Source organism: Lissotriton helveticus, chromosome 3_1, assembly GCF_964261635.1.
Source record: "Lissotriton helveticus chromosome 3_1, aLisHel1.1, whole genome shotgun sequence".
Lineage (NCBI taxonomy): Eukaryota > Metazoa > Chordata > Amphibia > Caudata > Salamandridae > Lissotriton > Lissotriton helveticus.
The window spans coordinates 191077421-191098867 of NC_136061.1; the positions used below are offsets into that span (position 1 = coordinate 191077421).

Sequence of the window (21447 nt, forward strand, 5' to 3'; positions counted from 1 at the left end):
TATGCTGAGGGGAAGGCAGTCTTTCAATGAGCTTTCTCCTAAATGGGTCATTACTAACATTAATTCAAGTAGAAATATTCCTTCCTTGGATCAAATTAAAATGTTGAACAATCTCGAATCAAATCCAAGTTCAGATATGATGAAAATAAACATGTTAAGGATGAAAATTTGAATGTTGGTGATAAAGTTCGAGCTAGAAGGCCATTTAAAGTAAGAGGTTCTAGGTTTTATCCTGAAACAACCATTGTTAAAGTTAGTAAACATGCTGTTATGGTTTCAGGAGGAAAGTGGTGGAGTAAAAAAAATGTTGCCAAGGCAAAGAATATTGATTCCAATATTTGTCATCAAGAAAAGTATTCTCAAACCTCTGATTGCTTAATTGACATGAATGTTTATTCAGATTCTGAAACCATTCTCAATGATAAAGTATCCTATGTTAATGCTCGAGATGACATACTTGAAAGTTCGTCATGTGATCTCTTTTGACAAGTTAAAATTTTACAAGATGAATATGTAAGTTCAGAAGTTTTAGGTGGTTCTGCATCTGAAAAGGTTGCTGAGAAGGTTGGAGATTCTTCCTATTCTAATGTTTTAAGATTCCATAATGATTTTTGTTCTAGACAGACATTTAGACTAAAATATCTAGAGGATTATATTACTTAGTGTTAATTAACCTTACCTTTGTTTCATTTGCTGTTATAGGAGGGAAGGTGTGTTACATTCCTCATTTACATTTTTTTTAATCTAGTTTGCTTTATTCAAGTCTGCATCTTTCAATGTTTTCTGTTGCCTTGCAATGTAGAATGTTCCTCTCTTATAAGCTGCAGTCTGCAGTTAGTGAGTGGGTGTTGATGAAGAGAGACACTCTGTTGGATCTTGAATGCTGTACTTCTATGAAGAATAAATCTTCCTTTTATTTACCTCCTGGACTCCTGCAATTTTATTCCAGGATACAACAAGGGGGTAACACTGCACCTATGCTGATACTTGTATATGGCAGAACTCAAAACCTGGAGATGGGGAGAGTGAGGGGAGGCTGGAAAAGGAAATTACCAGTGCCATCTACAGTTACCCTTGTCAATGAAGCATCAGTATCAATGGCCTGTAGTATATAGTATTGAGTTTTCTTTTAACAAAGACAAGCATTGGATTGGACAATCCTTTATAACGCTGCTAGTTGATTGTTGAGTTCTGCACTTGAAGCATCCCAAAACTACATACCTGATAATCCTGTGACTATTCACCATCTCTACTATATTGAGAGTCATGGGCTGAAGCCTTGTACTTGACCCTGTTTGCAGCTCCATAGTAGGACTGATTCAGGACATCAGAAGCAAACAACCCCAGACCCACACAGTAAGGCCCACTAGCCCCAACTTGCCCAGTGGCCCCTAAACTCGGTCTGACAAATGCATTGCTTTTCCTAGCACACTGCATAAATGATGTGGGCAGGGAAGGAGGAATGATTGTGTCAGCTGGGGAAAGGTTCCATGTGGTGTTTGCTGTTTACATTTTTCTGTCTTTAGCTTGCAGGAGCTGGGTCGTCTCTCTGGCAAACACTTCTTGATGGATCTTCACCTTCCAGACATTCTGGTTTTCCCACCACGAACAGATTTCCACAAGAACTATCTATACACTGCTGGTCACATCATCCTACAAGATAAGGTGAGGTGTTCAGGGAAGTTGACTAGTAAAGGAAAGGAACATACAATATACTACTGCTCTCCGTCGTCTTAATCAGATTTATGGCCAGTGCTCTGCGATGAAAGATGTCAACTAATATTTTTGGACCTTCCCAAAAAACTACTTGAGCTGTCCCAGAGGGGGGCTTTACATGTTTGCATGGATCATTCTGTGGCTTTCAATGTAAAGGTATTACCGAAAAGAAATTAAACTGGTCTGGTTCTGCAAGCATTTCATTAGATGTTATATATTTTTTTAGGCCAGCAGCCTTCCAGCCTTTCTCCTGAATCCCTCCTCTGGTTCCCACGTCATTGATGCTTGCGCAGCTCCTGGCAACAAGACCAGCCACTTGGCTGCACTCCTAAAAAATAAAGGGTGAGTATCTTGCAGTGGAGAAAGTAAAACAGAGGGCTGAGTTATCAGGTAGTAGGTATGTGTGATCAGTGTTAAGGTTCAAGATAAAGTGAATATTAAGTCATACGCAATTTGCAGGCATTTGTGCTGGACGGTTTTTGCACCCTTTTTTTTAGTATTCGTTACTTAATACCTTCTGTTGGTGCTAACATTTGGAAGGAACTCACCTTCTCATGTTAGGTAGCTGGTATCCTTCCAATTCTTAGTTTGAATTTGCTGCTTCCTACTCTCGATGTTTCATACATAAACAACCTTATCTTGTGGCGTTGCTTGAGTGACTTATGCAGCAGTACTGCATGCTTCCATTGTAGTCCTGCTTTGCAGCTTATCTAAAATCCATACCCCTCGCGTGTACAAAACTCAAATTTACTGCCTTCCCCATCATCTGTCAGAGTTCCCTCCATCAGCCCTGTACCTCCCAAAGCTATCCAAGTCCTAGCAACTCCGTGCCTCCTGATTCACTGTGCTGAGATGTATTTGTTGATGGCTCTAGGGACCATGGGGCCACATGTACAACGTACAAAATAGCATGTAAAACAGTGTGTTTAACACTGTTTGCGATTCCCAATGGGGTTGCAAATTGCAAGGCTCATGAATATTAATGAGCCTCTCGCAATTTGCGAGCCAATTGGGAATGACAGGCCTCCCAGGGATGGTGGCCTGCTGGGCTCAGCAGACCACCATGTCTAGAACTGCTTTTACATAAAGCAGTTTTTTTCTCAATGCAGATTCATTTTTTTTAAAAATGAAACGTTTTCGTTTTATTTTTTAAAGGCAGGTAGTGGTCCCTGGGACCAATGCCTGCCCGTAAAAAATATTTTTAGCGACAGTCACAAAGTGGAAGGGGTCCCCTGGGGATCCCTTCCAAATTTTTCCAAAGACATTACACTCAGAAGAAGCCAGTGGATTCTGTACGAAACCCCGTGCAGACCAGTAGTGGATGGAAGTGGTAACTCGTTTTCTAGATACTGAGCAGCAATAATGTAGTGGAGACCCTAGACACCCTTGACCTATCCCAAAGCCAACCTCTCCCCCCCTCCCCCCCACCCCCACCGGAGAACAACCCCTCCTATCCACTCGACTGACAATGAGACATTAAATATTATGTCATTACTGAGCCCAAGCACCGTCAGGAGCCCGTATTCGATATTGACTGGCAAGATAGGGTGTTTTTATAGGGGGTTTTTTCAGTATTTTTTTATGTTTCTGTTAGCCGCTAGCATGCACTGAACAATTAGAGATTGGTTACTCACTCGGCTCCTACATATTCAAGGGTTAAGAAGGAGGAGACTAGGGGCGGGGGCTGAGGAATATGAATGAACTACGATCCTGTGATAAATGTGACTAAATTCTATGTATACACCAAACGCAAGTTTTGTAAAAGACAATACATGTTTGCTGCGCAGGCGAAGAGCGAGCTGTGTGCACGAGAGTACATCAGTTTCTCGCGCAGCCAATTTGCACAGTAGTGTTGTATGTGTCTAAGGCTGATAGCTGTGCAGTACCCTTACACTAGAATGTTGAGATTGGAAATTTGCAGCCCTCTTTTGTGTAACGCGAGACTTCAAAACTCACTGCTAATATGTTTAAATTTAGGAAGATTTTCGCCTTTGATATGGACACTAAGCGGTTATCCACCATGAGCACCCTACTGCTGCGTGCCGGGGTCACATGTCACCAGCTGGCCAATGAAGATTTTCTTAAAGTTGAACCCAGCGACCCCAAATACAGCAGTGTCCGGCACATCTTGCTTGACCCATCCTGCAGCGGGTCTGGTAAGGAGTCAAGAGTAGGTGATAAGGGAAGAGGGTCATGGTGGGTGGGGTCACTCCTTGCATTTCTCACTTGATTTTCATTTCTGTGGGACTTGTGTATAGTGGTCAGTATATTTGAATTCATGAATAATGTTTGTGTGGATTTAGTGCTTTTAAAATGTGTTTGATGCGCAGTCCCCCACAGCAGTGGTAGCTTCGCACACAGCCTACTGGTATACATCAGACTTGCTCAAGAGAGCCAGGGAAAAAGGAAGGCTATTCCTCTTGTCGGTACTTTGCCTCTGCGGAGACTACCAAACCTGTTCCAATTATATTAGGGGTGGTGTGGGGTGGGGTGGGGTTGCAGAACAAGCAGAATATTTAATGCAACATGGGAGGGGGAGTTATGGCTACTTATGATGGTTATATGGTCAAAATGCGGTCACCAAGAGAGACGGGTACAGCATGTGCTCAGATAGAGTCTGAGCGATGAATCTGATGGACTGGAGAAGAGCGGAGGGGAGGAGGGGGTGGTGAGATGATGGGTAAGTGCCCAGGAGGAGGATCTCCAAGACCTCAATTAAAAAGCTTTTATTTGTTCGCTTGGGCACAGGGATCGTGGACCGCCTGAATGAGCTCACGGATGATGACGGCTCGTCGTCGGCGGTGCGACTGCAGGCACTGGCCTCGTTCCAGCGCAAGGTGCTGAGCCACGCCCTGAGATTTCCGGCTGTGGAGCATCTGGTCTACTCGACATGCTCGGTGCACCAAGAGGAGAATGAGGATGTGGTGCGAGATACGCTGCAGGAGAACAGTACTTTTAGGTACCTGTTGGTGGGGTGGAGAGCTCCTCTATTGCATGCTCACCTTTTGGGAGGGTTTGAATGGGGGGAGGAGGCAGAATGCTGCATGCTTCAAACTGCTGCCTGAATTGTGATGAACTGAAGCCATCCTGTGCTGAAAGTCAGAGTGGGAAAGTCTATAATGCATCGATGGCCGGAGGTGAAATGATGAGTATCTGTGTGACATGGAGTCCTGCAGGTGAAAAGTCTTGTATTCCTGAGTTATCCAATTCATAGATGAGATTAACCCTTGTTTGCGTAGTAGCGCTACGCGTAGCTACACGAAGTGTACTTCGCACTACGCGAGCTACGCAAAGTGCACTACGCAAACTAGGCCTAGCTGCGCGAACTGCGTAGTGTGGTAGGGAAAATGCTGTTCGCACTGATTGCACAGTGCCGGATGCTTGTCCGCACTGTGTAATCATTGCAAACCACATCTTGCACAGTGCAAGCAGTCGTTTTCTGCCACTCGAGTAGATTTGTACACGGACTGGTAGTTTCTCATCGCGAGCGGTCGCGAACACTCGAAATGAGAAACCTGACCTCTCCGCGTTGAGAATCTCGCCGGGAGGTTTATTTGCCAAGCTCGCGATCGGCAACTTGATGTTGCTGATCGTGAACAAGGAAAAAGTCTTGCCAGGATGTTGATTTTGCTCGCTCGCGGTCGCCAACTTGACGTTGAGGACCGCGAGCAAGCCAAAAGAGCCAGCTACGTGTTTTTGCACTGTGCTACGTGCAATTTGCGTAGTAGCGCAAACTACGCACGCTCCGCAAGCGTAGCATAGTCCTACGCCCAAGGTTAGATGAGATGCTCTGTGTCCTAAACATACACCTAGTGTTGGAAATAAGAGACTTTTTATGTCAAAACCATTCGATCTTAGTGCTATGAGGCACTCTGATCCTGAGAAGCGAGGGCCTGAATAGCTGAGACATCAATTCCTAGAGACATACCGCTCTGTCGCACAGTAATCCATGGCTGGGCCGGGCGGGGGAGCATCTCGGTAAATGTGTGACATAACTTGGATATTGACAGTCTCCTTTCGGGGTGGAAGGGCCACTCAGACAGGGAATTGACCCTAATTGTTTGAATAAACATGTATTTTCTTCTTCCTGCAGGCTGGTGAATGCTCTGCCTCCCTGGCCCCAAAGGGGCCTGCCAGTCTTCCCTGGAGCGGGGTGCTGTTTAAGAGCATCACCGACCGAGACACTGACAAATGGCTTCTTTGTTGCCCTGTTTGAGAGGAAGAAGGGGGGAGAAGCGCTTCTGCCAGGGTAAGAGCCTCTCCGTGGGGAAGGCGGAGTTGTCACAGTCTTTAGGCACCTTTCCTATGCATGGTGCTGGAGGTTTCCGCAGCTCGTTCTTGCTTTGGAGTGGCTTGATTTTGATTTGAAAATGCAGGTTGTTTAGTTGATTGGTAGTGGGTGAAGGTGTCAGAGCCAGGCTGTGAAGCGGAGGAGTTTTCCATTGTCGTGGGGACATACACGAGTAATCTGGCAGATAATGCTGAAAACCCTAGTCGCTGCAGCATGTTTTTGTGTAGTATGGCCAGTCCTGGCCACGCAGAAAAATACACCACCAAGAAAAGAATGTAATCAAAAAGAGAATAAGAGAACCGATGCTGTGGATAAAAAAAATTGTTTGAGGAGGAGGGCTATTATTATAGTGCTTGCACGCTTATCTTTCTAAATTAAGATGTCACTTGTAACGCTACTTTTCCAAGCCGACCACTCTATTTGTTTGCTGCCTTGTTCAGTTTGTATGATTTAGATGCAATCCACGATAGTTCTCTCTGTGTGATTGCTGTTTGATGTACTTTCTTATTCCCCCGGTAGAGGTACTTGCAAGATTGCTGAACAAGCGGATAATGACGAACAAGTGGAAAAGACAGAAGGGCATCCTCTCTCAGCGGCCAAAAAAAGAAAGAAAAAGAAGAAAAGTCAGCAGGCACCATTGGAGAAGATACAAAAATCTGAGACATTCTGAGGATGCCAGTTTCCAGAGGACACTGGAGAGTAATTCAGGAGTACCGCCCATTAAAGTGGATTAGGTCCACGGCCCCTGTGGTTATTGTCGTACAAAGTGCAGATGCTCAAGAAAATAACCCTCTGAGGATTTCTCTCTATGTGGATCTAATGTTTTCCCTCAGGAGAAGAGCAGTCTACGGGGTGGGTGTAATAGGGGATGGGCTTTTATGAAGACTCAAAGGCCGCCACCAGGTCAAACAGAACCCCCCAATCCAACTTTAAACCAGGGCGTTCTTGAAGTATTGTTTCAACCACTGGTTCCTGGCGAGCTTGCCTTCCAGTAAAGGGCCAGTCCACCTCCGACACCAGTTATTTACCAGAAAGTACACATTAGGGAGCCCCAAGGGTTATTATGGTCGAAGGCCGAGCAGTGTGTGATGAAGGCAGTACATAATGCACTGTGCATAGTTTAGTAACCATTTAAAGATGGGCGTAGTTCATTTATACCGCAGGTCTCTGCATAACAAATTGACCTACCGCATAACTGCTGTATTGCGCGACCTGGGGAGACAAATAACCCTGTTTTTAATGTATTCAGTCATATTCCATTTGAGGGAGGGTAGCAACCAAAACAGTGATCTATGCAAGGCTTGATGTAATTATTGACATTTGTGCTTTACAAGCAAGTATGATTTCATATTACCCTTTAAAAATAAAATATGAAAACAAATTATTGAAGTATTCGTCAGGAACGTTAGTTGCTTTGGTTATTTTATTGTGGCTAAGGAAACTATGAAACTCTTTGTACATTATGGGGCCGATTCCGATCCGGTAAAATGCGCTCCGAATCGTCGTACGGAGAGTTTTTTCCCCATACGAATCGTACCCATAGACGTCCCGTACGTACGACGAAGTACGATCCGTACCAGGTGCCAAACTCCGTACGAGTCGTACAGGACTCCGTACGACTCAAATCTCCGTACGAGTCTCACTCGGAACCGGCTGTACGCGACATCACTACGGTTCGCGGCTGGTTTTTACAACCCAGCAAGTACGATTCGTGTTGGGTACGCGCCGTACGACCCTTTTCCTACGGGAGCCAAAAACAGTCGTAAACGCAGAGTTTGCGCCGAAAAAGGTACGGAACGCCCCCCCCCCCCCCGGGTACGGCACGTACCCCCCATGATCGCAGGGGTACGCGCCATACCCCTGTGATCATGCGGGGTACGTGCCGTACACCCAGCGTACATGGGGTACGCACCGTACCCCATGTACGGTGGGTGTACGGCACGTACCCCATGTACGCTGGGTGTACGGCACGTACCCCGCATGATCACAGGGGTACGGCGCGTACCCCTGCGATCATGGGGGGTACGTGCCGTACGGTGTGTAGGTGATCGTGCGCTTTTCCGTACGAATCGACGTGTACCGTACGAATCGTGTCCGGGTCGGCCGATCGGGATCGGAATCGTCCGGTCGTACGGCGTCCGTACGAGTCGTACGGAAACGGCTCCGGATACGATTCGTACGGACGGGGATTTTACCGGATCGGAATCGGCCCCAATGTCTGTGAAAAGAAAGTATACTTGTGGGGGCAAAGCTCATTTATATTTTTTATAACCTGATAATTGCCAAAACAACTTATTGGTAATTTTCTCCTTTGTAGTCCTCAGTGTTTAATGTGAGGAGATATAGATGTTTCAGCCAGCCCTCTTCATCCATTGGTCAGTTGTTGCATCATTCACTTTTATCTTCCACCCACTACAGCATAGGGCAAAGGTTCAGCCATTGGCTAATTTCACTGTGAGTGACAGCATTCTACTCTTTCTACAAGGAGCACATACACAGTAACTCCCTTCCATGCTAGAGACTACCATGGCAATCCGTCACACGTTTTCCCACCATTTAGCGGGATCCCTCCTGCCTTTTCCCGCCTCCAAGAGCCCCTCCCTCCTTCCCGGACCTACTTCATGGCGGCCAAAGTGCAGGTGCGCTAAAGGCAAGCCTATCTGCGCCTGTCCGCACCAGGAACCTTAGATCTCCTGCCATAACCTTGGCTCTCCTACCACCCGAATCTACCCCACAACAACCTCTGCCACCGCACCTCGAACTACAGTGGGACCTTTCACCTGCTGGAATGCCTTTTCACCTGCAACATCGGAGCACCCGCTCCAACAGCCTCCACTACCACGCTCACCTCAACCATCTCAGAGTATCTCCACTGTGTCCTGCTCAACGTAGAGTCTCCCTGAAAACACCATCGAGATCTGGTCTGTTATAGGACCGCTTCTATTCGATGTTCAGAGGCATCTGTCTGCACTACGGACTCCTTAGAATAATCTAGAGCTTTCAGAATGGGCGCTGAGCACATTGATTCCTGCAGAGTGTCAAAGGCCTTTTGACCGCTCACTGTCTAGTTTATCTTCTTTGGTATTTATTTTCGTGGAAGTCAAATCTGTGAGTAGTGTCACAATGGTACCCCCTTATTTGAGTCTGGGTGGTTGGAGCTAACATCTTGTAGACTTCCCACCTGATGCTTTCCTTAACTTGGTAGAATGTCAGTATATTTTACCTTCGAAAGGCATACTGTCACCAGACATCATGGGTTCACCAGCTAGTTTGGCCAGGGGTGAGCGAAAAGACTGCTCCAAGACTTGCCTGCAGTCAGCTTGCTGTTGGGCAGAGAGGGTGTCTGGAAAGACCACTCCATCAACTGACCCATCTTTAGGACTGTGAGAGAGGTTGTCAAGGAGAGGTTTACTCTTTACGTCCTGCTCCTCATCAGTGTACATCCGCATGACCATATCAGCCCCATCATAGAAAGGTTTTAGGCGGTTTATATGGACGACCCTCAGGGTTCCTACTAGTGCCTAGGTCAACCAGGTAAGTGACCTCACCTTTCCTTTCAAGGAAAGAGTAAGGGCCACTCCATATGTCCTGGAGTACCCTGGGAGCCACAGCATCTAGTACCCACACCTTCTGCCCTGGTTGTAACTCCACCAGTTCAGCCTTTTGGTCATACCAGAGCTTCTGGAACTCTTGGCTGGCCTCAAGGGTTTTGGATGCTTACTCCATGTACTTAGCCATCCTTGAAAGTAGGTCAAGTACATAGTCCATAATGTCTTGTTTAGGCTCTTTGAAAGTTCTCTCCCAGCCTTACTTCATTAGACACAATGGTCCCCTCACAGGATGACCAAACAGCAGCTCAAAGAGGGAAAAATCGACTCCCTTCTGCGGTACTTCTCCGTAAGCGAAAAGTATGCATGGCATAAGGACATCCCATCTCCTTAAGAGTTTGTCAGGGAGTCCCATGATTATGCCTTTCATGGTATGGTTGAATCTCTCAACTAAACCATTGGTTTGTGGATGATATGGGGTTTGGCGCAGGTTGATAGGTCACTAGCAAGGGCCTTGGTGCCAATGGCGGGACCAGCCATTGCCAACTGTGTACCTCGAGGGATGGAACATATGGAATCAAATGGTGAACCTGCTGGTGGTTTCCCAAATGAAGCCCCGAATACTCTGTGGGGCGAGTACGCCGAAGGGAATCCCTGTGTTCCTGAAAATGATCATTATGGCATGGAGGAAACGTGGCAAAAACTCCAGATAATCTATAATAGGAAAAATGATAATAAATCACTCCAAAAGGCAACTTCAAACAGTGTGACCCACATCACATGTGTTGGTCACAACATCCCTGCCTCCACGCACCACGAATCAGCAAAATGGCAGCATACTCCTCCACCGGTGTTCCTCCCTGGCAAATACGCCCTTGACTGCAGCCACAGCCAACTTGCCCTGTCTACCAGCTCCCTACAACACCAGCCACACTCCGAATCTGCTGATCTCAGATGTCCGTTTTTTTAAAATGTAAGTGGATTCAGAGTGTCACAGGTGCTGCAGAGTGCTCTATATAGGAGCTGCTCTCCAGCCAAATTTGGGAACCACCCAGAGTTAGCTCCTTGCCCTTCTGCATAACGTATGTGACATTCTAAGCCTGAAAGGGTATTGTTTTGATGTATATGTATTTATATTTGATTTCTTTCATGTTGGGGGTCCACGTAGTAGGGACTATTTTACGTTTATGACCAACAGTGAGAATCCTACAATGCAGAAGCACTCGTTTAGTTGCTCCATAGCAATCTGAAGTTCCCTAGCTATAGTGGACATCAAGTCAGAAAAAATAATGGGTCATTCGGGAGCGACTCCTTAGTAGTAACTGCAGCATAATGTTGGGGTCCCTCCAAATCTTGTCTTGCATCACAGAGAATCGCATGAGGGCTTCATAGGGTATGAATCATCAGAAAGTGTTTGTGAAAAGATTCCAGAAGATCGGCCAGAGATTCCAGAAGATTGTTCAGCTCTTTGTGCACCTGCAAAAAGGTAGCACATGTTTGTCATGAAGGTAATAGTTTCCTAAGCACATCACATAGTCCCTGTCAGAAAACTCTTCCTTGCCGCAGAGGGAGTCACTCAGCTCCAAACTTCCCACAGCGCTGAAGGAAAAACTACACTCTGCCCAACAGGAGAGCCTTCATTGAAATAAATCTCCACGTAGGGGAGATGTGACTGAGACATTGAGAACATCGCAAAAAGGTGTGAATGCTGCATCTGAAGAATCAAAGATAAAAAGATTGGGTTGTCACCACTGTTCCCCTATAAGATGTGCGCGAGCGCACTGAAATCACCCCCAGTGCGCAATGTCCCATATTTGGAGCGCAGACACCGCACATCCCACTAGACTGTTCGTGCCACCACTTTTAAAATACAAGCGGCAAAAAAAACCTGTAATTTCTTGGTTGGGCGAGGTAGAGGAAGAGACCACTGTGATGAGGTAAACACGAGGCAGGTAAATGTGTGGGGTTGGGGAGGGCTCGCATTCACCAGCAAGTGGTTCTGGCACTTGCTCCATTCCTTTTCCTAATAGTGCACGGCTGTGAGGCAGATTGTGGGCCTTTGTGAAAGTATTTGTGTTAATCGCAGTGCCATCATGCGCTGCAATTAACACAAATACTTTTACAAAGGCCCACAATCTGCCGCGCTCTATTAGGAAAAGGAATGCAGCAAATCTTAAGCACGACATGTGCTTTCAGATTCTGAAAGCACACGTCGTGTTTGAGACTGCATTTCTTTTAACAGTGCGCAGCTGATTGTGGGCCTTTGCAATAGTATTAATGTTAATTGCACCACACACGGACGCTGCGATTAACATGAATACTATCTCAAAGGCCCACAATCAGCCGCTCACTATTAGGAAATGGAATGCAGCAAATCTAAAGCACAATGTGTGCTTTCAGAACCTGAGTTTGAGACTCTGCATTTCTTTTAATAATAGTTCGGGCGGCAAGGCTGATTGTGGGCCTTTCAGATGGTATCATAGCTGCCAATGTTTCAGATTGCTTGTGTGTGACATATTCACAATCCAAGTGTATTTATGAGTGACATTCAACAACTATGGGTGGCACTTTCTCGCTGTCAAAAATCAAGCAAGGAAGAGGAGGGAAACATAAATATCAGGCATTACACCTTCACTGAGGGCGTCAGACTCTACATAGGAATAGCATAAAGGCGGGACATGTGACCAGCACCAGGGTACATTCATGCAGTTATCATATCAGTGATTCTAAAATATTTTGTGAATAACAATAAGCTATTTATGATTACAACTGTGCTCAAGGCCGCTGCCCTTTTGTATAATATACAATAAGAACCTTAAGATGGCCACTGAAACTTGGCTTAAGGACAAGCCTCACCATTGACTTAAAAAATAAAAACGCCAAAATCTGAAAAATAGCTGATTTACTAAATGTATTTAATTGAATACTGCTATTTTATTAAAGTACTGAGGCTTGACAACCTGATGCCAGTGAATTAATTCAATCTATGCAAACGAATGAACAATTCAATGATGCAGACTAGAGTAGAGGGCTACAGAGTGTCTGCTTCGACACACAAAAGGAGGAGGAGGTGATGAGGGGGAGAGGCTATGTAGTGATGAGGGGCACTGGTGGAGGGTGGCAGTGAGGGAATCCAAGGAGTATGTCATGGGGGGGGGGGGCTACGGAGAGATGAAGTGAACTGTTGGAGGGTGGTAGTGAGGGAGTCTGAGGAGGAGGTGATGAGGGGGAGAGGCTATGGAGCGATGAGGGGCACTGGTGGAGGGTGGCAATTAGGGAATCCGAGGAGGAGGTCAAAAAGGGGAGAGGCTATGAAGCGATGAGGGACACTGGTGGAGGGTGGCAATTAGAGAATCCGAGGAGTAGTTCATGGTGAGAGAGGCTATGGAGCGATGAGGGGCACTGGTGGAGGGTGGCAATTAGTGAATCCAAGGAGGAGGTCATGGGGGGAGAGTGGGAGATACATAGAGATGAGGGGCACTGGTGGAGGGTAGTAGTGAGGGAGACTGAGGGGGTCATGAGGGGGAGGGGCTATGGGGAGATTGTGAGGGGCACTGTTGGAGGGTGGCAGTAAGGGCATGCGAGGAGGTCATGAGGGGGAGGGGCTTTGGGGCAATGAGGGTCCCTGTTGGAGTGTGGAAGTGAGGGAATCCGAGGAGGGCATTGGGGGAGGGGCTATGGAGGAATGAGGGGCACTGTTGGAGGGTGGCAATGAGGGATCCATAGAGGAGGTCAATAGGGGGAGGGGCTACGGAGGGATGAGGGGCACTGGTGGAGGGTGGCAATGAGGGAATGCAAGGAGGAGGTCATAAGAAGGAGGGCCTTTAGAGAGAGGAGGGTGGTACTCAGGGGATTCAAGGATAAAGTCATGAGGGGGAGAGGCTTTGGGGAGATGAAGGGCACTGTTGGAAGGTAGCAGTGAGGGAATCCGAGGAGGAGGTAATTGGGGGAGGATTGGAGATACGGAGAGATGAGGGGCACTGGTGGAGGGTGGTAGTGAGGGAGTCTGATGAGGAGGTCATGAGGGGGAGGGGCTACAGAGAGATGGAGTGCACTGTTGGAGGATGGTGGTAAAAGTATCTACAGAGAAAGACGTTAGTGGTGGGGCGCCAATAAATAACTCTCCACATGCTCTGTATACACACAGAAGCAATCCTTGTATCTCCGTGACTGTTTGCAAGTAGATATAATGTAATCTATGGCTTGTAGACTAGCTCCAGAAGAGACAAATTGGGCCAGTAGTGGCCCACCCAAATTAAAATTCCTGGAGCCGGGCCTGATCCACACCCTGTGGGTAAACGTCCCCATCAACAAAAAAAAGTGACCTGTAGTCTAGATCAAATTACACAGACAGCTGCTTCACTGTCGTAATGAAAGATAATTATTTCAATTATTACCTGTTTGCGACAAGCAGCAATCATTTCAGTGTGCCGTTGCCCAGCTCCTTATTCCAGGCTGGTCAGCTGTCCTGGAGGTCCGGGGCGCTACACAACCGAGTGAAAGTCAGTCACTGACTCCGTGACTGCTCAAGACTTGGACCCCAGGCTTGGCAATATAATTGATTTTGCCGTGGGTGGCGGCCGCCTCTGCATGGGCGGCCCGGCAATTAAGAGCAGCAACTCTACTGTGAGCTGAGTGCTATGATTGCGCCAGCACCGCCCTCAAACAGTACCTCCCCGCGCACTGGCAGCAGGACATGAAGAGCCCAGCACAGCGCCACAGGCACCCAACTGATTGCCTGGCACACCCCGTTGTTTCATTGGGCACTACCTCATAAGATCAGGCCGCAGGCCCTCTGACTCAGAGCCGTGTGGAGTCACAGGAATTGTGATACATTGTAGCAGAGCAGGGAGCCTGCTAGCAGCCCATAGCTCAGGTACAAGGCCCCAAGCCTGCAGGAACAGCGCAAGAAGTAGGCCAGTGCGACGCGCTGCCAGCTGCCACCTGCCACATACTCCACAGGGCAGCGCTTCAGCAGAGATACATAAATGCGAAATGCATCATATGCGTGACAATGCATTTCAGTGCGGTGATGCGAAGCTCCACACTGAAATGCGTTACTCTAACGCCTGATGTGTGATACTTGGCAGGACCTTGCCATACCAGGTCCTTTTTGAAGACTCGGCTTCATTACAAATCAGACACGCTGAAGACGTTATACATGTCCCCTATATAACCCCTGTGAGATAATCCTCGTTACAGTTTCCTGAATAAAGTAAAGGTATGCATTACATTCCTGCATGCCATTACAATCCTAACTCGCTATACCTATCAGAGACCAGCGTCCCACCCTCAGCTTCACGCTGACGTGTTGGGTTCCTATGAGTTGTGTCCTCCGTTCCGTTGGAACCTTTTTTTGTGTGAGTTAGGCATGCCAGATTACAACAAAAGGAAGGCAGGCATGGTGGGATTTGATGCACATTTTCATCCAGAGTGCCTCGTCAAGACAGCCAGTGATTTCATCTTCACTTCTAATAGTGTGTCTATGCACATGGGTCCTTCTTTCCGAAAACCTACTCCACACCAAAGACTGCACCTCAGGTTACTACTCTACCCTAACTCACACTCTTAGGGGCATATTATCAATACAGGCGATAAAATTATCGGAGTTTTAGCGCCCGAAAACTGCCGGTAAAACGGTGATAATTGGCTTGATAATATCCTCTATGGAATTCCAATTGAAGCCCATGTTAAATGTGAAGGACTTCTAACATGGGCTTCAATTAGAATTCCATAGAGCATATTATCAAGCCCATTAATGCTGTTTTAGCAGCAGTTTTCTGCCGCTAAAGCGGCGATAATTGTATCGCCTGTCTTGATAATATGCCCCTTAGTTCTTGCAAGAAGAGATAGTAGTAGTCTCTTTGCTCCTGCTCACCTCATTCATTGGTGCAGTACTTCGTGCTGCCGGGTTTCTATATCCGCTTCACAGGTCTGTGCATCCCTGTCTTGGCTCTCTGGATATCTGAGGACCTCTGTAGTTCACTACAGCGCAGAACACCCCATTAAGAGGCACCGATGACCATCAAGGTGAGCCCTTCAATAAAGGCTCAGTGCATCTTCTTTTTCTTGGCTGTGATTTTGGCCACACCACCGGTAACGTTCAAATTGAGGTTTATTAGCTTAATCTGTGAGCCAGGCATGACGACCCCTGCCTTGTTCAGTTGCAGTCACCTAAGATTCATTCAACCATCTATATTTGCAAGAAAGAAACACATATTACTTTATTGGTTCTGTGAACTGTATACTTATGCAGCTATTTGTGTTGTTGGTGTGGGACTTGAAATTCATTCTCTTTCTGCCAATGATGTCACTGGAGAATACATTACCACTTAGAAGTGGGTTTCTTAAGCAGAATTTTTCTGTGCTTTATATCTATGCTTCAGTGACATATATTAGAACCGCATGTTTATTTGGACTAAATAGTCACCCGTTACTTTATTTTATTTAAAAGGCGCGCACTTTGATAAAACAAAAGATTTATAGCTTACACATTATAAAATAGCTTCTTTGTATTCTAAAGGAAAAGAGGAGCGTTAAACACATCGAGGCCTCCTAAATAAACAATGACACTTTAAACCAACTGAAAAACAGGCCTATTTAGTATTACATTCCTGCTGACTGAGGAGTCCACAGATTTTTACTAATGTTGTGCCGGTGCAGCCACAAAAGTGCAGCACCCCACTATCATTTCTGCCCCTAATGATTGGCAAGCCCAGACTTTGTATTTCAGTGCAGTGATATGGACCACCACACTGAAAGCGTTAATCTAATGCCTGATGCGTAGTATTTGACAGGGCTGAGACTTCAGAGACAATTTAAGGCATGGCCAAAGTGGGCTCTGGCCCAGGCCCCAGCCTTTAAGGGGAGCCTCCTGATAGTCTTGCCGTGATGACCTTGAATAATTACTAAACTGATTGTTTTGAATACTATTATCCCTTAATTTATTTTTAAGGTGGGTAATGTGTGAGAGTCTATTATAGCCATTCTGCAGAGAAATATTTATTTTTCATACAACATCCATAAAAAGGTTTCTTTTTTATCGCAATAGGACCAAACATATGAGGAATGGGAGTGTGTCACAGATATTATTTGCAGTAATATTAGTGAACTGCTGATGTTTTACAATATTGATAACACACATCACTATCCCTGAACATTAGATGTAAACCCATTTAGAATCCAGACAATTGCACCTGTATACTGTCAGTGAACTGGCCTAAGAGGGCAAGAAAGAGCTGAAATGAAATCATGAATTCAAACCCATTCTGAACAGGGCCCCCCAAATAGGTTTGGCCCAGGGACCCCAAAATCCTTAAGATGTCCCTGGTAGACTTGCTGCATTTCTTTAGTTGATAGGGCCGGTCCTAGGGAGGTGTGACTGGTGCCACTGTACCGGGTATTGACTTCAGGGGCGTGGGTGAGGGGGAACACCGTGTTTGCAGGTATATTATTGTTTTAATAGCACCTGCTGTGATGTTCCTTGACTCCAGCAATTTTCATGCAATAATAAATATGTCAAGATAACTCTCTGAGTTTTCTCTAGTGGAAGTTCTAAGGTAGCGCAGAGGGTTAATATGCCTGCTGCAAAGAATATGCCATATGCAGATCTCAAAGTGCCTGGCTATCTCAAGGCGGTACCTATAAAAAAGGCACCGAAATGGGAAGGCCAAAGCAAATTCCTGCAGGGCATGGACTGCCAAGTACATGCCCTGCAGGAACTTAGGGTGCATGCACACAGGGGGGCATAACATGTGCCCCCCTGCATGTATCCCCAGCTATGCGATCTTGTACAGGCTCCTGACATTTCCACACCCTGTGGGCAGAGCTCTAGTTGAGAATCTTTAGGGAAATCTTATATTGGTACCACTGTTGGAGGCCTGTGCTTTTCTAAAGCCGAAGTGTACTTGCCCGTGTAACCAATTCATGTCATGGTGTGTGTGTAAATTGCAAACCTGCCTTAAGAGCCTTCATGTGGCGCTGTATGTGTGGAATGCACTGTATTTTCATTTTTTAAGCAAAAGTTTGGAATGATGTTTGCACTGATATTTGTCAATGCACCCATATGCGCGGTCCGGTTCTTGGCGCACACAGCATTGGCTGCAGCGCACCCAACACTGCCGCACACAGAGGAAAAAAATTAGAGGAAACATTGCACAGGATGCGTGGGTCTTACAAACAGTCCAAGGTTTCTGCATAGATTTCTATCAAACTCCACATCACAAATTTCCCCAACAAGACAGCATTTTTATAGATGCGGAAATAGAAGACTTGCTGCAGAAGAACACAGTAGCATATTGCGACAACAGTTAAGGGGGCTTATGCAGAAATGTCTTCCTGGTACAGAAGAGGGGAGGTGGACACAGGTTGATCTTGAATTTGAGGGATTTCAACCATTTCATCACATACAATCACTTCAAAATGGAGGGTATCCATCTGTTGGCGGACTTACCGTGGGAAGGAGACTGGATGGTCCGGTTGGACCTCAAGGATGCAGATTTAACTATTCCATTCTTCCCTGCTCACCGGCGCTACCTAAATGCCGTGCAAGGGCAGGTGGCTGGAATATTTTGTACTTCCTTTTGGGCTATCTTCAGCTCCTCGGTGTTTCACCATGCTGATGAGGCCAGTAGTGGCCCATCTCGGGGAACAGGGAATTTGCTTTATAATTTATCTAGATGACATTCTTATCATGGCCTCATCTCTATCCCTGGCCTTCCTTCATCTACAGATAATGATGGCTCGTCTGCTGGAATTGGGGTTCATCATCAACAAACTCAAATCAGTTCTGTTTCCTGCTCAGATGATAGAGTTTCTGGGATTTGTGATTGAATCTCAGGCGGCGCAGATGAAACTTCCAGAAGCCAAATTGCGAGACTTGGAGAAGGAACTGAAGTTGACACTATCTAAATAGGTGGTATCCTTGCAGACTATTGCTAACCTGGTCGGTCTCCTGGCATCCTCGATACAGGCTATTTTTCCTGGTCCCCTTCATTCCTGGGCCTTACAACGTTTGAAAATACGCCACCTTCAGAAAGATTTGTCATACACGGATCAGGTTCCTCTGACAGAGGAGGTCAGAGAGGAACTCCGCTGGTGGCTGGGCCACGTAGATGCTGGAATGGAAGAGCTATCTTCGGTTTCCGTCCGGAAATAGTGATAGAATCCGATACCAGTCATTGGGGCTGGGGGGCTCGTTGTTGAGAAGTATCCACAGAAAGCAGGTGGTCTCTCCAGGAATTGTCCCTTCACATCAATGGCTAGAGTTTTTAGCAGGTTCATTTGCGATTCTGACACTTTCTCCCAAGTCAATATCATGTTGCATCCTTCTTAGGATGAACAACATATCGGCAGTATGATACATCAACAAGCTGGGGGAGTATGAAGTCCCCTATGTTAGTTGAGATAGACATGGATTTTTGGCACTATGTCTCAATCACCAGATTTCAGTGATAGCGGAGTATATTCCAGACCAGTCCAACACTGTAGCAGACTGGAACTTCCATGACCTGAAAGATTACAACGATTGGCAGCTCCAGCCGTCACTGTTCCAGATGATTCACTCGATTCAGGGTCCATGTGTGATGGACCTTTTTGCCTCCAGATTGAATTGCCAGTTGGAGGTTTTCTTCAGCTGGAGGCTGGATCCCCTAGCATGGGGCCACGGATGCTTTTTCCCTGGATTGGTCTGCGACTCTGATTTATGCGTTTCCCCCATTTGTACTTATTCGAAGGGTGGCGACTCAGATCTCTCGCCCGTCGGCGGAGGTAGTCTTGGTACCCCCCTGTGAAAAATGCAGCCTTGGTTTCCAATGCTCTTGGAACTGATATGCAATTTCCCTCTCCTTCTTTCTTGGTCCCAGATGATGCTCCTGGGCCCTCGGGGAGTTACACTCATTGGTAATATCAGCTATTCCTGATGGCCTGGAGGCTTCCCAGCAACAATGAACGTTAACACGAATTTCAGAAGTGGCTTCAGGCTTCATTCAGCAAGCCTGGGCACCATCCACCAGGTAGCGATACTCGTCAGCATGGCGATGCTTGAAGGGTTGGTGACTGGAACGGCATGTGGATCCAGTGGAGGCAGTCATCTCAAGTGACAAATTTCATTTCGTACAAGGCCTGGGAGGGTCACACTTACAGGTTGGTAAATAACTTTAGATTGCTATTTCGCATGGACATGACCAAGTTGACGGTAGACCGGCAGGTATGCAGCAATTGGTTTGTAAACTGCTCAAGGGTATTCGAGTGGTGAACAGTCCTAAGGCTAAGTGTTCCTGTTTGTGGGATATAACTAAGGGACTAACCTTGTTTGAAAATTGGCCAAACAGTTATAAGTCAAATTGGCTATGCTTTTGTGTTTATCTGCCTGTCATCACACCTCTGATGTGAAAGTTCTCAACTTGACAGGATCCCCCAGGCCCGGGCTATATTACGCTTGGCTCTTAACATTCCAAGTGTTACCCATTTCTTTTCTTTACTCTTTCAGTCTGTTTCCCCTCATATATATTCAAGAGGCACCATTTTGCGTCTGGTTCAAACCGTTTTCCCAGTACTCCGCCAAGCAACCCACAACCCCCTCCCAGTATTTTTTTATGTAGACACATTCCCATATTATATGAAAAAACGTCCCTTCCTGGTTGCACACCCTCCTACATTTTGGATTTTCCCTAAGGTTTATTTTGGCCAGCATCTGACATGAATAATACTTTCTATGTCATTTTTTTTGCTGTACTCGACTAAACTTGGAAGAGATCCCCTCCTCCCGCGGGGGAGGCAAGTGCTTCCCGCCAGTCCTCTTCATCCAACTCTCCCACATTTCGAGTCCAGCAATCTCTAAGTGAGAGGAGGGAATCCGGGGTATTGTTCAGTAAATTTTGGGAAGTTAGGGAGATAGCCCTTTGGCTCATGTAATCTATTAAAATTCTGTCCTCCAATAGAGAGGATTCAGGGAGTACTTTGCCTATGGGAATTACCGCTTGGAGGGCATGCTTAATATGCATATATCTAAACATTTCTGTAGTGGCTTGTTCATACTCTTGTTGTAACTTCACAAAATGAATCACTCTGCCCTTGAGCCATAAGTCATCCACCTTAGATATTCCTAGTAAGTCCCATTGTTGGAACCTGGGATGACAGGTCACCTAGGGTAGCCTGGCCTAGGGTAAGACATAGATACTAGAGGCACAAGTGTGAAGGTTGCAAACCCCCCAGCAGTAAATCCACGCAATAACACACAAAAATGACACTACACCAAAGTATGGAAAAATATGAGCTGCTTTATAAAAATAATATCTGTTCTCTTGTTTGTAGTTTTCACAGCTTATTAGGATACAGTCTATCTGGTAAGATAATATTGCTTTTGAAGTTGTCAAATCATGTCACACAACAATTCTCTTAATTTAACAATTCATTACATTTGGCTAGGCATTTATTAACCTACGCAAAGTTATGAGCACAATTCCCCTTTTTCTGAGCTTATCACTTTTACATCATAGAACAATAGTTCCCCTGTGGAAGAGCCTGTACTCCTCTAGAAAAGATTACACATTTCTTTCCCCTTCACTACTGACCACAGAAAAACTGGCTATTCCAGTTTAGGCCCACATTCAATGAAGCCCCTTCAGGGATTCCTCAAGGGCACTGCACACCTTGGGACAGATTCTCTGGTTTACTACTTGTTATGTCTCAATCTCTTGCATGTGTTTTACTCTTTTTGTGGCAGTCACTTCCCCCTCTTGATCAACTCCTTACCACCAGTGAAGTGGATGCTTTCAAACCTCCTGCGCCAGAAGAAGGGGGGGAAAATGGCCGGTAATGCCAAGGAACCGAATGTTGATAAGCCTCTCTTGCCTCTGAGGGCTCCGCAGCTCTCTCTCCCCGCTCGGGCCA

At 46.2% G+C, this 21447-nt stretch overlaps 1 protein-coding gene across 1 annotated transcript in view; it reads left to right on the top strand.

The window, feature by feature from the left end:
- Positions 1–7396, top strand: part of NSUN5 (NOP2/Sun RNA methyltransferase 5) — a 55680-nt gene extending 48284 nt beyond the window's left edge. The window contains exons 5-10 of the mRNA XM_078679586.1: positions 1527–1665; positions 1943–2058; positions 3694–3872; positions 4465–4675; positions 5810–5965; positions 6527–7396. Of these exons, the coding sequence (XP_078535712.1) occupies positions 1527–1665; positions 1943–2058; positions 3694–3872; positions 4465–4675; positions 5810–5965; positions 6527–6677 (952 nt within the window). The 3' untranslated portion in view covers positions 6678–7396. The remainder of the gene's footprint in view (positions 1–1526; positions 1666–1942; positions 2059–3693; positions 3873–4464; positions 4676–5809; positions 5966–6526) is intronic.
- The last annotated feature ends 14051 nt before the right edge of the window (positions 7397–21447 follow it).